The sequence below is a fragment of the Alexandromys fortis genome, unplaced genomic scaffold (assembly GCF_014885135.2).
Source record: "Alexandromys fortis isolate MF-2015 unplaced genomic scaffold, M_Fortis_MF-2015_v1.1 scaffold_46, whole genome shotgun sequence".
Lineage (NCBI taxonomy): Eukaryota > Metazoa > Chordata > Mammalia > Rodentia > Cricetidae > Alexandromys > Alexandromys fortis.
In genome coordinates this window covers 11,189,369-11,206,552 of record NW_026067919.1, presented here as the reverse complement: position 1 = coordinate 11,206,552, position 17,184 = coordinate 11,189,369, and the positions used below count along the sequence as shown (strand labels likewise).

The 17,184-nt window shown below is 49.1% G+C and overlaps 1 protein-coding gene across 5 annotated transcripts in view; it reads right to left on the bottom strand.

Annotated features, from left to right (window-relative positions):
- Wdfy4 (WDFY family member 4) overlaps nt 1-17,184 on the bottom strand; it is a 222,821-nt gene that overhangs the window by 130,585 nt on the left and 75,052 nt on the right. For all 5 annotated transcript variants that reach the window (XM_050140691.1, XM_050140690.1, XM_050140692.1 and 2 more), the window contains 14 exons: nt 15,170-15,384; nt 14,251-14,345; nt 13,041-13,257; nt 12,553-12,629; nt 11,296-11,517; nt 10,147-10,325; nt 9,046-9,277; nt 7,692-7,837; nt 6,550-6,661; nt 5,894-6,084; nt 3,996-4,148; nt 2,783-2,856; nt 925-1,086; nt 267-358 (listed from right to left, as the gene is read on the bottom strand). In XM_050140691.1, coding sequence (XP_049996648.1) covers nt 267-358; nt 925-1,086; nt 2,783-2,856; nt 3,996-4,148; nt 5,894-6,084; nt 6,550-6,661; nt 7,692-7,837; nt 9,046-9,277; nt 10,147-10,325; nt 11,296-11,517; nt 12,553-12,629; nt 13,041-13,257; nt 14,251-14,345; nt 15,170-15,384 — 2,167 coding nt within the window. The remainder of the gene's footprint in view (nt 1-266; nt 359-924; nt 1,087-2,782; nt 2,857-3,995; nt 4,149-5,893; nt 6,085-6,549; nt 6,662-7,691; nt 7,838-9,045; nt 9,278-10,146; nt 10,326-11,295; nt 11,518-12,552; nt 12,630-13,040; nt 13,258-14,250; nt 14,346-15,169; nt 15,385-17,184) is intronic.

The window sequence follows — 17,184 nt, the reverse complement described above, 5'->3', positions numbered from 1 at the left end:
GCATATAAAGGATGCCTAGACAGGAAACTGTCCGTGCTGTGGGCCTTGGAAACCAGTGCAGGGTTTGAGGCAGGAATATATGACTTGGTGGATTGTGTAACCAGAATTATTAAATGTCGCTTCCTCAGCCACTGTTTCGCCCTCATAGCTGTGGGTGTTTCCCCTTCTTTCCCACAGCTCATTTCCATGCAAGATGGTCCCCAGTGTGTGCTTCAGGTGCCCTGAGGGTCATCTGATGCTTTGGCATCTGAAGAAGGGGCTCTCACCTGGTGCGGAGGGGTCCTGGGCTCCATCCAGGCAGCTCTGCCTCTCGTTCACTGACGAAGGTTTGAGGGTGTATATGACAAACAGTCCGACCCTATGTGCAGCAAGAGAAGGACGCACTTAGGCAGGGCTCTCAGCTGTGCCCGCTGGGTTTGTGGTAAGTGCTCTCTACATGATCCACTCGAGTGGGGCTTTTAGTGAAAGTCTGAGGGAAACGGGATTTTGCTGGGATCAGCACAGAGTTTCTAGAGACTTCTAAATCTCTAAATCTATCAGGGTTGGGTAAAGAAGTTAACTCTGGTTCTTCCAGGTCAACTTTTCAGATAGGAGTGAAGAAGAAAGGATGGGATGTGGACCCGTCTGACCGTCCGAGGGAACTCAGAGCAGGTAGACACAGGGGCCATTGCTGCTAAGGGTGACTGGGAAAGGATGATCCTGAGTCCTTGGGATGGTGTGTGACTACTTGAGCCTGGGAAATCAGCCTCTTCCACCCTGAATAAGCAAATCCACTCTTGTCCCAATGCTCCTGCTGGCTACAGATCTTTACAAAGACCTAGGTTTTGTTAAGTACAGGGGTGTGGGTAGGCATATTCCCATGTAAAATAGTTTCCAGGCTCTTCCACCTGTACCGCCACTACTCCCAGGAGCTTGTTCAAGTACCTGAGTAAGTCCCGGATGTTAAAGTGGCCCTTCAGTTGACAGCCCAGAATGGCAATGATGGTGGAGACCTTGGACAGGGCCAGGCTTGGTTCATTGAAGAGGAATATGAGCTTGGGTACCAGCTGTGCCTGGTGGGCTACTTCAGCATTCCTGGGTCCTTCCCTGGTGAGCCCGGGAGAGAGGCATTAAAAGCTTTGGCCAGAATGAACCAAATTCTCTCTGTTTCTGCTAAAATGGTTTTCCAAGCTAGGCTTGTTCCATGGCCCTCTGACTCCAGTGTTCTCCTGGCAACTAGTCAAGATGCTAGAAGACGCCCATCAGGTATGTGTCTGCCAAGTGTCAGAGTTGCTGGAGCATGTGCTGATTGGCCCTTCCCATCCCAGGAAACCGCCTTGAAAGACAACCCCAATTACTGGCTTGAGTTCTGAGCCTCAGGGAGAGCTAATGCTGGCCTCAGAAAACCCAGAACAAAGACAACAGACACACATGTGACCCAAGAGCACTTCCCAACAAACAGCAGAAGCAGCAGCAACCTGCAGAGCCCGTCTGCATGCCTGATCTTCCTGCCCACCCTAAACCACAAAGTGGATGAGCCAGAGGAGAGAGATGGAATTCAAGTGCCCACACCCCTCCTCGGGATAATCACAATCTTATTTCCAGTAAGTTCTACTCTAAAGACAAGAGCCACGGGGGGCAATGTCTGTTACTTAGACAACAGGTACAGAAAGTAGAGAATGTGAAGGGTGGGCAGGTGGATGTGTGTGTGGGGGGGTGCTCCTTTGGCCCATTCTTGTTGGCATTAGCATCTTCAGTTCTGCAGAGTTTTGTATCCCAGGCACAAATGGGAAGAGATCACAGAACTATGTGACAGGAAAGACCCCAAACCTTCCACCCAAAAGCTGGGGCTACCGACACAGAGAGTCAGTCCTAGGAGTTTGAATGAAAACTCTATTTACAAACACATTCATAAGAAGGACGACATTAGCGGTTACTAGGTCGCAGGCAGAGGGATAGTCCACAGCTCTGCTGCCCCTTTCTCCCTCCACAGCCCTTTTGTATTTGCTGTAAGCCCTCACTAATACTCTTCAGCCTCTGGAAAGGCAAAGCCATGCTCTCGGGCTGGCCATGGGACCACGGTGGCCCATCAGGACTCAGTCCTGCCCTAGGACTATGGAGTAAAGCCCATGGAGGGTGCCCAGCAAAGAGGAAGACCCAAGGAGGTATTCCACAGCCGTTTGGCTGCCACAGAAGAATGTCTGCCCAAGTGAAGCAGTGCACACTGAACCAAGGTCAAGAGGGGCAGAGGGAGGTACATAAGTGGTAACCTAGCATTTTTCAGGCTATGTGCCCTCCACTTAACAGATGCTAATGAACTTCTTGACTACTTCCTCCAGCCTCTTCATTTCCAGCCCCCCTCCTCCCTGCATTTTGTCTTCCTCAGAAATTCTGGGGTTTCATTTCTGCCATTGGAACCTCAAAGTGGCTGTTTCCAAGTGACTTGGAGAGGTCAATTAGAGAAACAATGGACAGAGAACAGCTCAGGGCCCAGAGCAGCTATATCTTCTGCCGGCCATCTCACCACTAGTTGAGCCCTAACTCGCCCAACTCAGGGCTAGTCCTTAGGCTGTAGACCTCTAGTCCCCGGCACCATCCTCCCAAGATCTGTCAGAGGAGAAAGAGCTTCCTGCTGCTCTGCAGGGCAAGGTGAGGACCCAGCATACTGGGAGGTTGCAGACAATACAGATGCTGGACCACTGGTTGTCCTGTCCCCTTAGCCCCTACTATTTGTTTGGAGACAAAGTCCCAACACAATGAAAGACATTCATTCCAACCCCCAGACTACTGAAACCCAGCCAACCTTGGTGACTGAAGGATCTCCAGGAGGTGGGAAAAGAGAGCAAGCTCCAGATTATCTGCCGTGTTTGTCCAGAGCTGGAAGAGAGAACAGTCTTCTGTTACACCAAGGCATGGGTGTAGCAGGGTCTGCTGAGTCTGAGACTTGGATTGCCCATAGGTTTACTGCTCCAGAGTCAGGCTAATACCCTGACACTGAGCAGGCACGGAGGCCATCCCTAAGGGGAATCCCAAGCATCTCTCCCATCGCCTAGTGCCTCACTGTGGGTCTGGATTCTCATCAAGGACATCTCCATCAAGCACCTCTCCCAGGATTGCTCTCATGCTGGAATGTTTGCAAATATGCCCTCTATTGACAAAGCCTTTTCCCGCCAAACTCTGCAAACATGGCCCAGGATTCCTGGTCCCTAAAGTATAACGGGACTTCACTCCTCAGAAACCCTATGTCTGACTCTCTGTGGTACTGGGCAGGTGTGTGTGAAGGGGGGGGGCGTCAAAGTGTCTTCTTGTTCCTTGTAGTAGTGAAGAAGGCCTGGGTCTTGGGCATTATGGCATCTTCAGGATATAGACAGCACCTGGGTACCATAGACACTCAGTAACTGTTGCTTGGGATGGATTAATCCATCCAGAGGTCTGTTGATCCTTCCATTTGTCCTCAGAGTCTCTAGCTGCACCTCTCAAGTCATTCTTTAAAAGAATACTTGGAACAACAAAGCACCATGCAAAGGGATTGGGATATTATCTTTAATCTTCATATCAGATTGTACTTCACGGCTTTAAAAGCCTTTCCAAGACACTATCAGATGTAACCCTTATGCCAGTTTGCAAGGAAGAAATGATAATCTTGGTTTCATAACTAACCATAATAGATCAGGGCATAAAGATACCTGCTTGGGTTCCCAGCACTAGATGGGCTGAGGCAGGAAAAGATCATGGGTTCAATGTCAGCCCGGGTTACATACCAAGACTTTATCTCAAAAGAAAAGTAATAACAAGATCAGAGTAATCAAGAAGCATCTCAAGGCCAAGGCCACACCCATCAGAGATACCAGGGATAAACTATAAACCCAGGTCTGTGAGCTCGAAAGCTGTTATTATTTTTCCCAGCTACTAGCAATATGATTATGAAAGAAGGCGAGGTGCCAGGCTTTCTTACTGTGTTTTATTCTCATACACACACATACCCCTGAGGGCCCATGCATCAGTCTCCAGTTTACCTCAAAATTGCAGAGCACATGCTGGAAGACACACGTGTTAGTGACAGCAGACGGTCGGAAGCCCAGCTCTGCGGTGCCAGCCACTGAGAGGATCAGCTGGAAGATGCGGTGGTTTAGGAAGGCTGTCTTCTTCCTCAGGAGAAAGGCTAAGATCTGGGAAGGAGAGACGCACTGTGGGATTTCTAGATGAGTCACTGGACCTCTTTCTCCCATCACCATTAGTTCCCACAGCACCCCTGCTCCAGGCCACAACCCTCTCTCTGGGATGGCTTTCCTTCGTTCCATATTCTCACAAGACTCACCTGCACCAAGCTCTGTGGCACCTTCCCTTTCTATGCCCGTCTTACTGGCTATCGGAGATGTGACCTCTCACAGGGACCTCTGCTTCCCCCTCATTCTCACCCCTCATTTCTCCACGCTTTTCCTCATCTCTCACTGGATCTATGCATTCATCACCATGGGCTCTCATGGGCGATGCAACATCATCAGGAAGCCACCACATGTCCACATCTGATCGCACAGCCTTGCTCAGGCTGCAGCCCCTGGCTGTGTCCTGCTATTATGCCGGAAGGTGAGCGGCATAGCATCCACTCCAGGATGGAGACAACAAGGCCCTTATTTCTAAAAATGCATTGCAGAGCCAAGGAAGAAGCTTCCCCTGTGTCCTCAAGAGCTTGGCGACATAAAAATCAGGCTACCCGGACACCTGCTAACATCTGAGCCATCACCTATCCCTTCAGAACTCAGATCACTGTATACAATTCAGTCTCCAACTTCCGGTTCTGACAAAGCTCACTCTCTGTCCCTGTTCCCCCAAGACATCCCCGTTGCTCTTCCAATATGCCTTCTGAAAACGCTGCTCATGGTCAGCAAATATGTGACATTTTTCACTCTCTTTTGGCCTTTTTTTTTTGACACATCTTCAATTTGACATCCTTCTTCCCCCAAATAAGACTTCTCTATGCTTCCTCTCAAAGTTACCATCCGACCCAGCTGGGAGGTGACTTTAGAGAAAGATCCGCATCAAACCTTCTCAATTGCAGAGTCATGACAATGTCATGAACATGTCTGCAATGACTTTTCTGAGTGGGCACTCTTCTAAGTTCCCCACGTATGTCCATAGGCATAGTCATCCCCATCTCTGTATCTGCTAATAGTCCTGTTACAGTTATCCTCATCTCTGTATCTGCTAGTGGTCCTGTTACAGTTATCCTCATCTCTGTATCTTCTAGTAGACCTGTTATAACCATCCCCATCTCTGTATCTGCTAGTAGTCCTGTTACACCCAACCCCATCTCTATATCTTCTAGTAGTCCCATTTTACACATGAGAAAATAGCATCACAAGGAGGTTAAGAACTCAAAGCAGAAAATATTTGCTGAGCCCTGACTCTTGGTCAGGCTTAATTGAAGTCCTTCGTTTGTATGAAATCCTTCAATCCTCAAGAGGCAGGAGGGATGATGTGGATTTTATAGGTGGAGAAACTGAGGCAGAAGTAAATTGTTTTTCAAGGTTAAACAGCAAGTTAGAAAATGGGGCAGGATTTCAAGCCTGTCCAGGTCTATAATCTGGACTCAGCCAGTGTGAGTGAGGCAGAATCCTAGGTGATTCTGGAATCATCTAGGAGAATGCTACTTAGCAGACAGGAAAGCAAGCTGGCCCAGACAGAGTTCCTTGCAGCTGTCACCTCAGCACTTCTGTCAATGAACGGCTGAGTAATCTATTGGCTTGGGTGGACAAGGTCACGAGGGATGCAAGACTAGCTGGGATTCTCTTTCCCAGAAGTCACTCCAGACCCGCTGTAATGCTCCTGGGACAAGAGCAGCTCATCCTGGGGTTGACACCTCTTTGGGAAGCTGCAGGGCCAGCTGCAGGGCCAGCTGCGAGGGTGAGATTACCTGGTACCCACAGATGTGCTGCATCAGGTAGTCACACATGGCGTTACTGGTCAGAACCGAGTGCAGGACTTTCATGGCTGCATACATGGTGTGATCATCTGTTGCCAGGGAGATGAGGCCCAAGAGGATGGCAGGTCCTCCAATGTAGTCCAGGCTGCTGGCGGCAGGGCTGGAGTGGAACACCCTCACCCCTGAGGGAGCCAAAAAAGACATGTCATCAGTATGTTATAGCAATCCTACACTGCAGGACTCCTGGCCGCCGCCTGTGCCTCTCTCTGCCCACGTACAGGAAGAGAGGGCTGGGAAGAGAGGTTGGAGCTCCAGAAGTCTTGGCAACATGTCTGTTATTTTCACTCTAATATAGCCATGGCTCCTGCTCACAGGCTACACTGTGCTCTAGAGCAAGGGTCCTGTGGTCCAGGGGTACCAGTGTGGGTGTATGGCGGCAGGGGGGGGGCACAGGTAGTTGAGCTCATCAGTCAGGAAGCAGCAAGCTGAGCTGGGCTTCACTCCTTGGTCACTCTCTGGCTACGCTTGTTCTCAACTCTGGCCCTCCTCACAAGACCTCCCCAGGACACTCCATCTTGTCTCCCGCCCCCAGAGTTCTAGCATGCACAAGCCCTCCTTCCCCAAGTAGAGTCTGTGGCTTGACCTACCTAAGTGGCCCACGGCAACAGCACCGAGAGTCCGAAGAGACCCTGAGAGGTGGCCAGCACAGTTTCTCAGCAAGAACACAGGCGTGGCATTGTCACGGGAAGCAATATTCATCTAGAGGAGGTAACAACAGTCAGTGCCACAAAACCCCTGCGAGAGAAGGGTTCAAGAGACCTAGAGGATAGACACCCCAATGCCCAGGGCTGGTGACATGTGTGACAATTAGTGGAGGATTAGCCATTATTGGGGACTGAAGCTAAAGTGTGGGATCACTGTCCCATTCCTCATTTGTGGGGCAATGGCAAGTGAGTCAGCTATAAGCACACAATCTGTATACCCTGTCTTCTCACAAAGAGGAGGCCGTGGGTAAGAGGAACCCAGGGACAACAGTGAAGAAGCACTACCAAGTCTTTATCAAGCTGGGTGGCGGTGGTGGCATACTCCTTTAATCCCAGCACTCTGGAGGCAGAGACAGGCTGTTCTCTTTGGTTCAAGGCCAGCCTGGGCTACAGAGTGAGTTCCAGGACACTCAAGGCTGCACAGAGAAACCTTGTCTCAAAAAAAAACAAGAACAAAGACTATCTCAGATCAGGCTCTGCAAAGCCCCGTTGCTACTACCGATTCCAGAGACCCAGAAGGGGAGGAATCCTGCCTTCTGTAATCAGGATATGCAGGAAGATACAACTTTGGTGCATGCCAGGGTCTCGATCCTGACCCTTGGGGCCCTCTGCCCATTAGAGTGAAGAGAATATAAACCAACCAACCAACAATCCTCAGCACCGAACTCAACAGAGATATTTATGCAGGGATTAGGAAATGGTGAGGCACATAGCATCTTTTTTTACACTTGTTGTTTTGTAAGGACACTAGTGTTCAAAGCAAAGATTAGTAGTAGGGTTTCCAAAATCAAAATGATATTGAAAGAGTTCTGAGTCCGTCATCGGGAAGGGCACACATATTCCTCTTTAAACAATTTTAAAAAGGCTTAGTCCTAGCAAATGAGGTGAGAAGTATGGCGTGTGCCTGTCTGTCCGTCCACGAATGGACAAGCACAGGATAGTAACTGAAGCCCTGGAAGCCAACGAAAGCCACACAGTGAAGTTCGCAGTGGAGAAGAGGGAGGCAGGGATGTGCGATGCTGTACCTCCTTGGCGATTAGGCGGCTGTCCACCTCGTTGTAGGTGTTTCTGATGTTCATTATGCTGGTGATAGAAGAGCTGGACACATGAAGGCCAAAGGAAACCCTTTCCTCCGCAATGAGGGGTGTGGCTTCACCATCTGAGCCTTCTCCTAGGGACAGCATATCTCTAGTCAGTTCCCTTTACAGAGAAAGAAACTGACCCTTTGACCATTAATGCCCACCGCCACACATTAAAGCGGTCGCTGGGCGGGTGTCTGCATGTTGCTACATTTTGTGTATCTGTGTGTCAAAAGTTTTACTCCAGCTATGCTTCTCTGGTTTCTAATATAAGAATGAGATTGGAACCAAGTGTGGTGAGGCAGACCTTTAATCCCAGCACTTGGGAAGCAGGGGCAGGTGGATGGATGTCTGTGAGTTTGAGGCCAACCTGGTCTACATAGTGAGACCCTATAAGGACAAAAACAAACAAAACATTGGCAACAAATAAACAGATGGCAACCTTTCAAGGTGGACTCTTCTAGAAAAATGAAGGTGCTGCAGGTATGAAATTAAGAAGAATAGAAATGCCTATCAAAACTTTCACTTCACTTCCAAGTGGCTAACTTTCTCTGAAAGAGAAAGAACGTGGGACTGACAGATTTTGAGCTCTGCATGGCTGTTGTGAACATTCCACTTGGCGTGCGTATTTTGGTCCCCAGGTGACTGACAGCAAACCCTTACTAGAGGAACGCTGTATGACTACAGAGTCAGTGAACCTCGGGCTCCAGACCCGAGCCAGTGGCTCTGGTCAATGTCGCTGGCCACAGGAAATGAAGGCCACACCAGACCTGGTCCTGGAAACTGAAGCACTCAGCAGCACTCAGTCGCCGTGGCCACACATAAGGCCTTCAAACGTGGATGCATTTGTCTTTATTTCCAGATGGGAACTGACCCCCTGGACCTGGCAGAGCTCAGAGAGCAAGCTCCCTGCTTGAACAGCCAACAATCAATAAAGAAAATGGGGATGCTGTCTGCCTGTTTAATAATTGAAGACAACAGTATACTTTAGTTAAAAAGCGTCTTCATTAAAAGGAATGTAACTTATTTATCCCATTCCCCCCTCCCTTTCCTTGCCGAGAGTATTACTCACCTACCCTCCTCCATTAGGCACTGAGGAGTTGAAATCTAAAGGCTATTGTCATTTCCTCTTCTGTGACAGTTTCTCTTGGATTGTAAATATATAATGCTCCGATTACAAAGGCCTCCCCTAATGATTGACCTCGACTGAGTTTATTCTTTATAAATATGCTATAAATAACTGGGTACCCACTTAAAAACTCATACGAGCAGAACCGTTCTAAATCAAAACACTCCGTACCTTGAAGGTGCACAGCCTGAAAGTTGCCACAGTACCTCGGGCCAAGTTTGATAATAAGGGCTAACGCATCCATTGATATGTCTTCTTCAAAGAGGTATGAGGGGCCAAGACGCCAGATTAGTGATGACTTCTGTTTCCAAATTCTAGGGGTCCCAATATAGCCATAAACATCCACAAATGAAGATGGGTCCATTGAAAGGAAAGTCCCTGGTAAGGCCTGGACATACAGCATCTGTTAAAACAAGAGCAGCACTTACCCCAGAGCCATCAAAGTTGTATGTGATGATACAATGTTAGAATCTCATTTCCCACACCAAAATTAAATTTTATTTTATCTAAAATGTCAGAAAGATGGCTCTCAAATCTGGGAAGCACACAGCAGAACACCCCAGAAAGTGTAGATGCAAAGGGGCGTGGCACTTCAATGCTACTGTTGGAAATAAATTTGACAAGAAATCTCAAGAAACATAGAAGTCCAACTTCCTTGGCCCAGTCATTGCACTAAGAACATTTCACTAAGTCCATTATTGGAACATTAATAGTTGTGTCTACTTACAATAATGACTGCTGAATGGTTCAAAAAGAAGAAAGAAAAGGCTTCTATTTGCAGATGGTGTGCCCATGAATATTTTTAATCTCCCGGAACTACTGAGCGCATCAGAGTCACAGGGTATCCAACCAACACAAAAATCAACTGCATATCTATAAACTAACAGTGTAACCAAATCCTTTCACAATTATTCAAAGGAAAAAAATGCTGTTTAATAAAACATGAACAGGATCTGCATTCTGAAAACTCCAAATTGATAAGAGAAAATTCAGAGATCTATGTTAAAGGAGAGATACACCATCATCATGGATAGAAAGACTCAACATGCTAGAGATGTCACGTTCCTTCTCATTGGTTTGTAGGCATAATGCAAGGTCCATCAGGATATCACATACACACACACGTGTATACACACATGCAGATACACACACACATATATATACATAAATATACACACACACATATATATATATACATAAATAACAAGTAAAAATGGAGAGGTGAGTAATTAGCAGATCATATCAAGGCAACATCTTGGCTTTGACATTGACCTTGGCTGAACCGATAGCTTGTCCATCCAGATACGTGGTCACAGTGCAATTCCTCTTCATTTCTTTGCTGACCACCACAGCCAGGTGATACCACTGGCCACAGGTCAGCAGCTGGCTGCACCTGACCTGTAGCTGGCGCCCTGCAGAGGGCTCGGCCTCATCTTCAGGCTCCATGACATCTGTAGAAGAGAACAGTGGACCTCACATGAGGCAATATGTTTCAGAGACCCAAGAACACCAGCGAGGGTGATACCCCGGGCTAGCCCACGTGGGTCTTATGTTTGTGGACCAGACTCCCTGCAGGAATAGCTGCTGCCATCACTTCCTGTGCTCAACCTCTGTGCCATACACTCGTTAAACATGGCTACCAGCATTACCTCACTAACACGTCCACAGCCCTGTGAGGTGCGTCATTGTACCCACTTACTACCCTAAGGCAGAGAACAGGCCAATCACACAGTCAGCTCTAACAGCTTCAGTCAGGCACCTGTCAGGTGACCTGAGAGGGAGGAGTCAAGCAGGCTGACTGAGCGCCAAGAATGTGGTCATTTTCAGGACTTCCCATAGACTTAGCTGGGAGGCAGTGACTCTTAGCACAGGCTGAGGTATCTGGGCTTGGCCCTAAGGTAGGTGAGCTTGGGGATATGCTGGAGTCTGACGGGCAGAGCCAGGATCAGCCATCGGTTCTACTGAGCCAGCCCGATCAGGCTTCCAGGCACCCAGAGTTACCAACCTGCCACGTGGAAGAGCTGTCAAGCCCTCTGAATTTGGGTCATTCGTGGACAGGTCTAGGGCTACTTCAGCTCCAACCAAGTTGAGTCTATTCTTCATAAACCTTTCCCTAATGATGTAGCTTGTGTTCCATATGACTAACCCCAAGTCCCAACACTGTTCCTCCTGTCAGGGCAGAACTAGTTTTCTGGAAGATCAATGAGCATGACCTCTAGAGCCACGCAGGGCCCAGACCAGAGTGGCACACTACAAATATTGACTTAGACCTTTCACCGCATACAGAAGTCAAGGGAGCATTTAAAAAGATAAAGAGATACAGGGTGTCACCAAGTTTCCATGTACATCTGTGTGAGAACATCTGGCTGGGCCTCATTCCCCAGGCAACGACCACACAGGCCTTGGAACCCAGGGCCTTACCCAGGGGCTGAAACTCTTTCTCTTCTGTGGATACAACCAGGGAGAGGTCATCCATGCAGAGGCTGACAGAGAAGCAGATAAAGGGCTGCTCAGTCCTGGCCAGGTGGCGCACCAAGGTCAGGAAGCGCAGCGGGTGGCCCTCCATGACAGTGGCCTGTCGGCTGATGAGAAACCAGCAGGAGAAGGTGAGTCCTCCTGGTGGAGGGAACGGCCTAGGGGTGCCTAGGGGTGGAACACAAGCATAGCTTTACACTCTGTCCTGCCAAGGAAGCGACTGAGACACAGACACCATTCAGCTCCCACTCCACTCTGCAGGGCCTCCTACCAGGAACTAGCTCTGCATCTGGCTTACTCTGCACTCGGCACTCAATCCTACTCCACCAAACTTGGGGTGCTTCTCACTGTTCATGCCAGGATAAGGAGGCTCCCAGACCTGGAGCCCTGCCGCTCGGTGCCTCTGCACGGCATGCGGCCTTGCCTTGGGAGCAGAGAAGTCGCTGTCCCTGAGGCTTATCGACATCTAAGCCTCTGCAACTGATATCAAGTCAGGCTTGGGGCCCCGTGGAGGTGAGGACCCTAGCTCAGCTGAACCTAAGGTGAAGAGATGGCCTGGTCCAAGGAAGCACCACGTCCTTGTTGCAGCAGAGTTGGCAATACCGATGGCACTACTGTCCCCACTAGCATAGCATCTGCAGCGGTGTTAGCACACTTGGGACCATTCGCAGAGAGGAAGTCTGTCCTGAACTGACAGGCCAGCCATGAACCACCAGGAACCAGGCTTTGATAATAGGGAGCGCTGACCTTAGGTTACTCTGAGCTCTTGCGCTGCGCTGCCCAGTGTGTTGTAGGTTCAGTGAAAGGCTTTGCAAAGCATGGCCAGGCTCACAGCTGATGCCCAAAAACCACCTACCATGATTTCACCCCCTCCTGATTTCCCCCATCCCAGAGCTTACACCCCTCTCTAGAGAAAGCCGACAGCACACACTGCTCCATTTCAGCCCGTTCCGGGCTTCTGTGCAATGGCTCAGCCTCAGATGTAGCTACTCCACAGCTGTCAATGCTACCTGAGCGCTGGCTGTGGAGTGAGCCCACGCAGTGCATGATGAATAGGGTAGCCACTCTAAGGGACCGTGAGCAGATGCAGTAGGCAGAAGTCTCCTCGTCTGCAGAAACTCGAGACTGAGGAAAGACTCATGCTTTCTGGAGATGTGGGGTAGAAATCTGCCAGGGTCCCCTAAGGACTTGGGAGACGCTTACCTGATCCAGTCCCTCCAGAGATGGAATGCTCTGTGCTGGACCCCATGACCGTAGACAAGGTCGGAATAAAGAGGCATCTGGAAATAGGAAGGAATTGCTGGTCATTGGATGGCATTAGCAGTCTGGGCCGTGACATCTCCCTGCTTCACCCTACTCCAGCAGCAGTATGCCCTCTTAGGCCATGAGGTTCCAAGTACAGAAAACAGTTGGCGCTGATGGGATACCCAGAGAGGATGAATCCTCCCTGAGGGTCAGACAACATGGAGAACATTCTAGAAACAGGTACAGTAGGAAAGAAGAGGGCTCTGGTCTTCCACGGAGAGAGACTCTGTGGTTCTCCACTGGACAGTGGCGTAACTACTTAAATACACCTCTTTTTGAGCAACGAGAACCAATAGGGGCCAAAATTGTATAGCCAGTGTTATATATCATCAGAGGTATTGTGAAAATAATAAATCATTTTCCAAATATATAAGAATTCTCCATACCCATAACCTTCCACAGACATGTCGAATTCCACAAAGGATGGAGTGAGAGCTGCCCTCTGAGGCTGCAGATTGCGAGGGGAGGTCATGGAAATGAGGCTCAATGTTGTCTGGAGGGCTGTGGCTGAATCTTGGGAGGTCCACAGGGATCTGTGGTCCTGAGACCCTCCAGGGCATGGGCTGGCATCTGTAGGTTTGTCAGCTGTATCGGCACATGGCCCTGAGACAGGGAACAAGAAAAAGATTTGTCCTTGCCTGATGTTGTACCACTCCTGTCCTGGCAGTATCTCTGATGTTCCTGCCACAGCCTAATGGAGCATCCTGTAAACGTCCCTAGGTACTCCCCAAATACAGTGGACCCTCAGCCTGGACTCTGCCCATTTAAACGCCATGCAATGGTGGCAATAACCACCTCTAAGTGACTTCTTTTAAGTCTAGCATGTTCCTCTCTCTATATATAGCATTTGCAGCTGCCGTCAGTGTCTTGCTTGCCTGGCTGCCATTCCTTGCTGTCCTCACAGTGACTTGACCAGCTCTGTCTTCCATATTTGCCTGCCTCTGACTGCCAGCTCTAGATTCTGAGCTGACCTTTGCTTCCCTCCGTGCTGTGTGTGATCTTACATTCAAGGTGTCTGTAACATCCTTCTTTCCAAACTGGATCCCTAGCATGGCAAGCTCTCAGATAGCTCGCTTGACTCTGGGCATCGTCCAATGCTTCCACTCCCAGCATCCCACTTTGCTCCTGAGCTGTGAACTTTACAAAAAGCTTTGCTGCTCACCTCTGCCCAGTGTAGCACATGGGACCCCTGGGTTGTAAAGAAAAGAGGATCATTGTTTTGTGACCTCAGGTAAAAGGGTCAGGCAGCTGCCTAATGCTACCTGTCTCGTGTGGAGGCTGGAAGAGGTTCTGGGACCCTAAGCCCTATGCAAACTTCATCTACCCCACTGAGCAGCAGGGGAAAAAACCTTTTAAAATCCGCCCACTTTTCTATCTTATAACAATTCATCAGGAATAAAAACGGCTTCTCTCTGACTCTGTCCTTCTTTCTCCCAGCATTCAGTTTAGTTTTCCTCACCTAGCTCTGTTCCCTTATAGCTCTGCTATAGGCCCAAAGCAGTTCCTTTATTAACCAATGGTATTCACAGAATACATAGGGGAACCCCACATCAGTTAACTGTTCACTCCTCAATCAGTCCTGTTCTGTCTCCTCACCTGAGTTCCCAGGGTTGTCTTCATGCCCAGGAGATGAATGGAGGCTTTTCCAGGCAGCTGGCTGGGGTGAGCGAATGCCAAGGCCTAGGAACTGCCTGAACATCATAACATCAAGAGAGGCAGCTAAAGTCACATTACAGGCAAACTTTTACAGACTTCTTCCCTAGATACCTCCACCCCTGACATACACTTTCCAAAAGTCACACAGAAACTGCGTGCCCCTGTTTTTTTTTTTTTTTCTATCCAGCAGAGTTGGTGAAGCTTGGGACTTCAAGCTGGACTTCATTCTATGCACTATTTACAGGTTTATAAATGTATTTCCTGTGTACTTAGCTTTGTGGCCTGGTCTGACAGGCCTGAGAGTGTCTGAGAGGCTTCTCCAGAACCTGGGTCCCAGAGCCACTGTCTGGGGGGTTATTCTCTGTCCCCTCTGCTCCTTTGGAAGTAGCAGTCTGCTGAGTGTGAACCTGGACCATCTTTTCCATCCTGCTCCAGGGCAGTAAGGGCCTTAACTTTTCTTGCATGATGCATGTCCCTCCTCTGCTTTCTTGTCCCTTCTCCTGAGTCCTTTCTATCCCTCCTGTGAGCAGGAGGACCTCTGCAGGGCACAGTGGAGTCCTACATCTGCTCCTCTTCGTGCTGCCCTGGCCACTGTCCCTGAAGGTCTGGCTCTTTGCAATCTGGCCCTAGATCCAGTCCAGGCCTCCGGGCTTAACTCTCGATTTACCTCCTTGACATTTTCATTCCCCAGAGAATGCCAGATGAGGCTATGCCTGCTCTGTGTGCATACACATCCGATGCTGGAGCAGAGGAGAGGAAGATGCACACGCCTGTCCCTGGAGACTTGATTGTGCACAGGGTACCCATTACCCATCCTGCTTTGGGGTCTGTGGTGTTGGATGCTTAATGCATGCAGTACCTTAGCACGTCTGGCTCGACGGCTTGGGAGCCGAGCTTTTCAAAGATCCTGATGAGAAGCGAGTGCAGGGCGCTGCCACCCGTGCTGAGGGTTCTGCGGCAAAAGGTCATAAGTGTCCGGAGCATCCCTGCCTCGCACATGACCTGGCGATTCTTCTCCGATTTCACCAGGGATAGGAGGTGACTGGCCATGGAGCACTGGACCTCCTCAGAAAGCTAGGAGGCAATCAAAGCGAGCAGTGAGTCTGGGAGAGCAGAATGTCCTCTGGGTGGCTCTGTAAGGCCACCTGCGCCCCCCACAACTGCCTGTACCCACTGTCTCAGCCGTTCTTCTGAACGCTAGCTTCACCTGCAATAACAGGCCAGGGAAAGTCAGCTACTTGAGTTAGCCACCAACTCAGAATACAGGCTGCACACAGGAATGCAGGAATCTGGGTCCCCCTCAGAAAGGTGATGTCGGAACCATTTAACACTGAGAAGCTTTCTGAGTTGATTGCTAACACTAAAATGTCTACGGATTTCAAAAATCAAGATTTACATCTCCTACGAAAGGCAGTAAAATCTGGTCATACAGCTTTCTGACCTTCTCTGAGGAAGTCACTGGTCCTGAAGAGTGGCTATGCCACTAAGTGGACCCACATTCCCCAAGCTGAATTTATTCAATAAATTTCTACATTTTAGCTTGTACTTGAGTACCAAGGCTAGGGTCCACCTAGTTGCATGAACAAAACAGTCAACATACACACATGCATGCATGTATACATATGTGCGTGCACACACGCATGCACACCATCCTTTAAATGTTTTAAGTCTTTGTTCTACTTTGTGGTTTCAAGAAGAGAAATCTATGCCAGTGTCAATGATGTTAGGATACCAGAGCCAGGAGAAACCACAATGGCACTTACCTAATACAGTCATCCCCACCCATCCCACGAGAGAGGGACTCCAGGACTCCCTTCGGGTGCCAAAACCCACAGATGTTTGAGCCATTTAGATAAAGTACCATGGTATTTCTGCTGAGCCCATGGACATCATCCTACACCTTTTAAATCACTTTTAGATTACTTAGGACACGCAACACAATGCAAATGCTGTACCATCAACATTCTCCTCTATCGGGAATAATGACGAGAAGCAAAGTCCACACGTTCGGTACGCACGCAGCATATTCTACTGTCTCCAGTCCATGGAATAGGCTGATATGGAGGCCGGCTGTGATACCTCTCTCATGAGCACTGGCATCCGATCTCACCAAGCCACAGATGTGTGCTTCTCCCATCCTCTGTGGAGGTCTCCCTGGAACCTTCCCAAGTCTCTCTTAGTCTCGTTCCTCCAACAGATACTAAAGGGCCCTGCACTGGTAATGCAGACACTGCCTACTCTCAAGAGAGCCACAAACTAACAGTGATATGGATGAGAAGCCAGGGAGACCATTTGTACACAGCAAGGAAAATGCTCTAACACAACTCAGTATCTGGGAGAGAAGGCGTTTCCCGTGGCCCTGTGTACATTTCATGGACTCTTAAAGGTAAAACAGAGGCCAGGGCTGATGTTTGCTTTAAGGGTCATGTTTTACCTGTGACAACAGTAACTTCTGGGTACTTAGGATGTGCTCTCAGCATTCCAACAAGGACAGAGCGTGTAATCATGGCATCATGGCCGTCTCCGCTCTGCACACAAGGAAGCCGGGCTCAGAGAAGGTAATTGCCCAGAGTCCCATGGCAAGGGACTGGACTGATGATGACCCTGGGACTCATGCTCGGAAGCATATTACTTCATCACCTCCTTGCCAGGTTTAGCCATTTGTGTAGCTTAGTGCCAAAAGATAGCACCTTCCTGTTGTTATGTCATCCTCAAGACTTATCTGCCTAGTGCCTGCAACTCCTGTCTCAAAGTTAGACATTCAGTAATTCCCCTCTTTCTTTCCACCCCAATGTGTGTGTGTGTGTGTGTGAGAGAGAGAGAGAGAGAGAGAGAGAGAAAGAGAGAGAGAGAGAGAGAGAGAGAGAGAGAGAG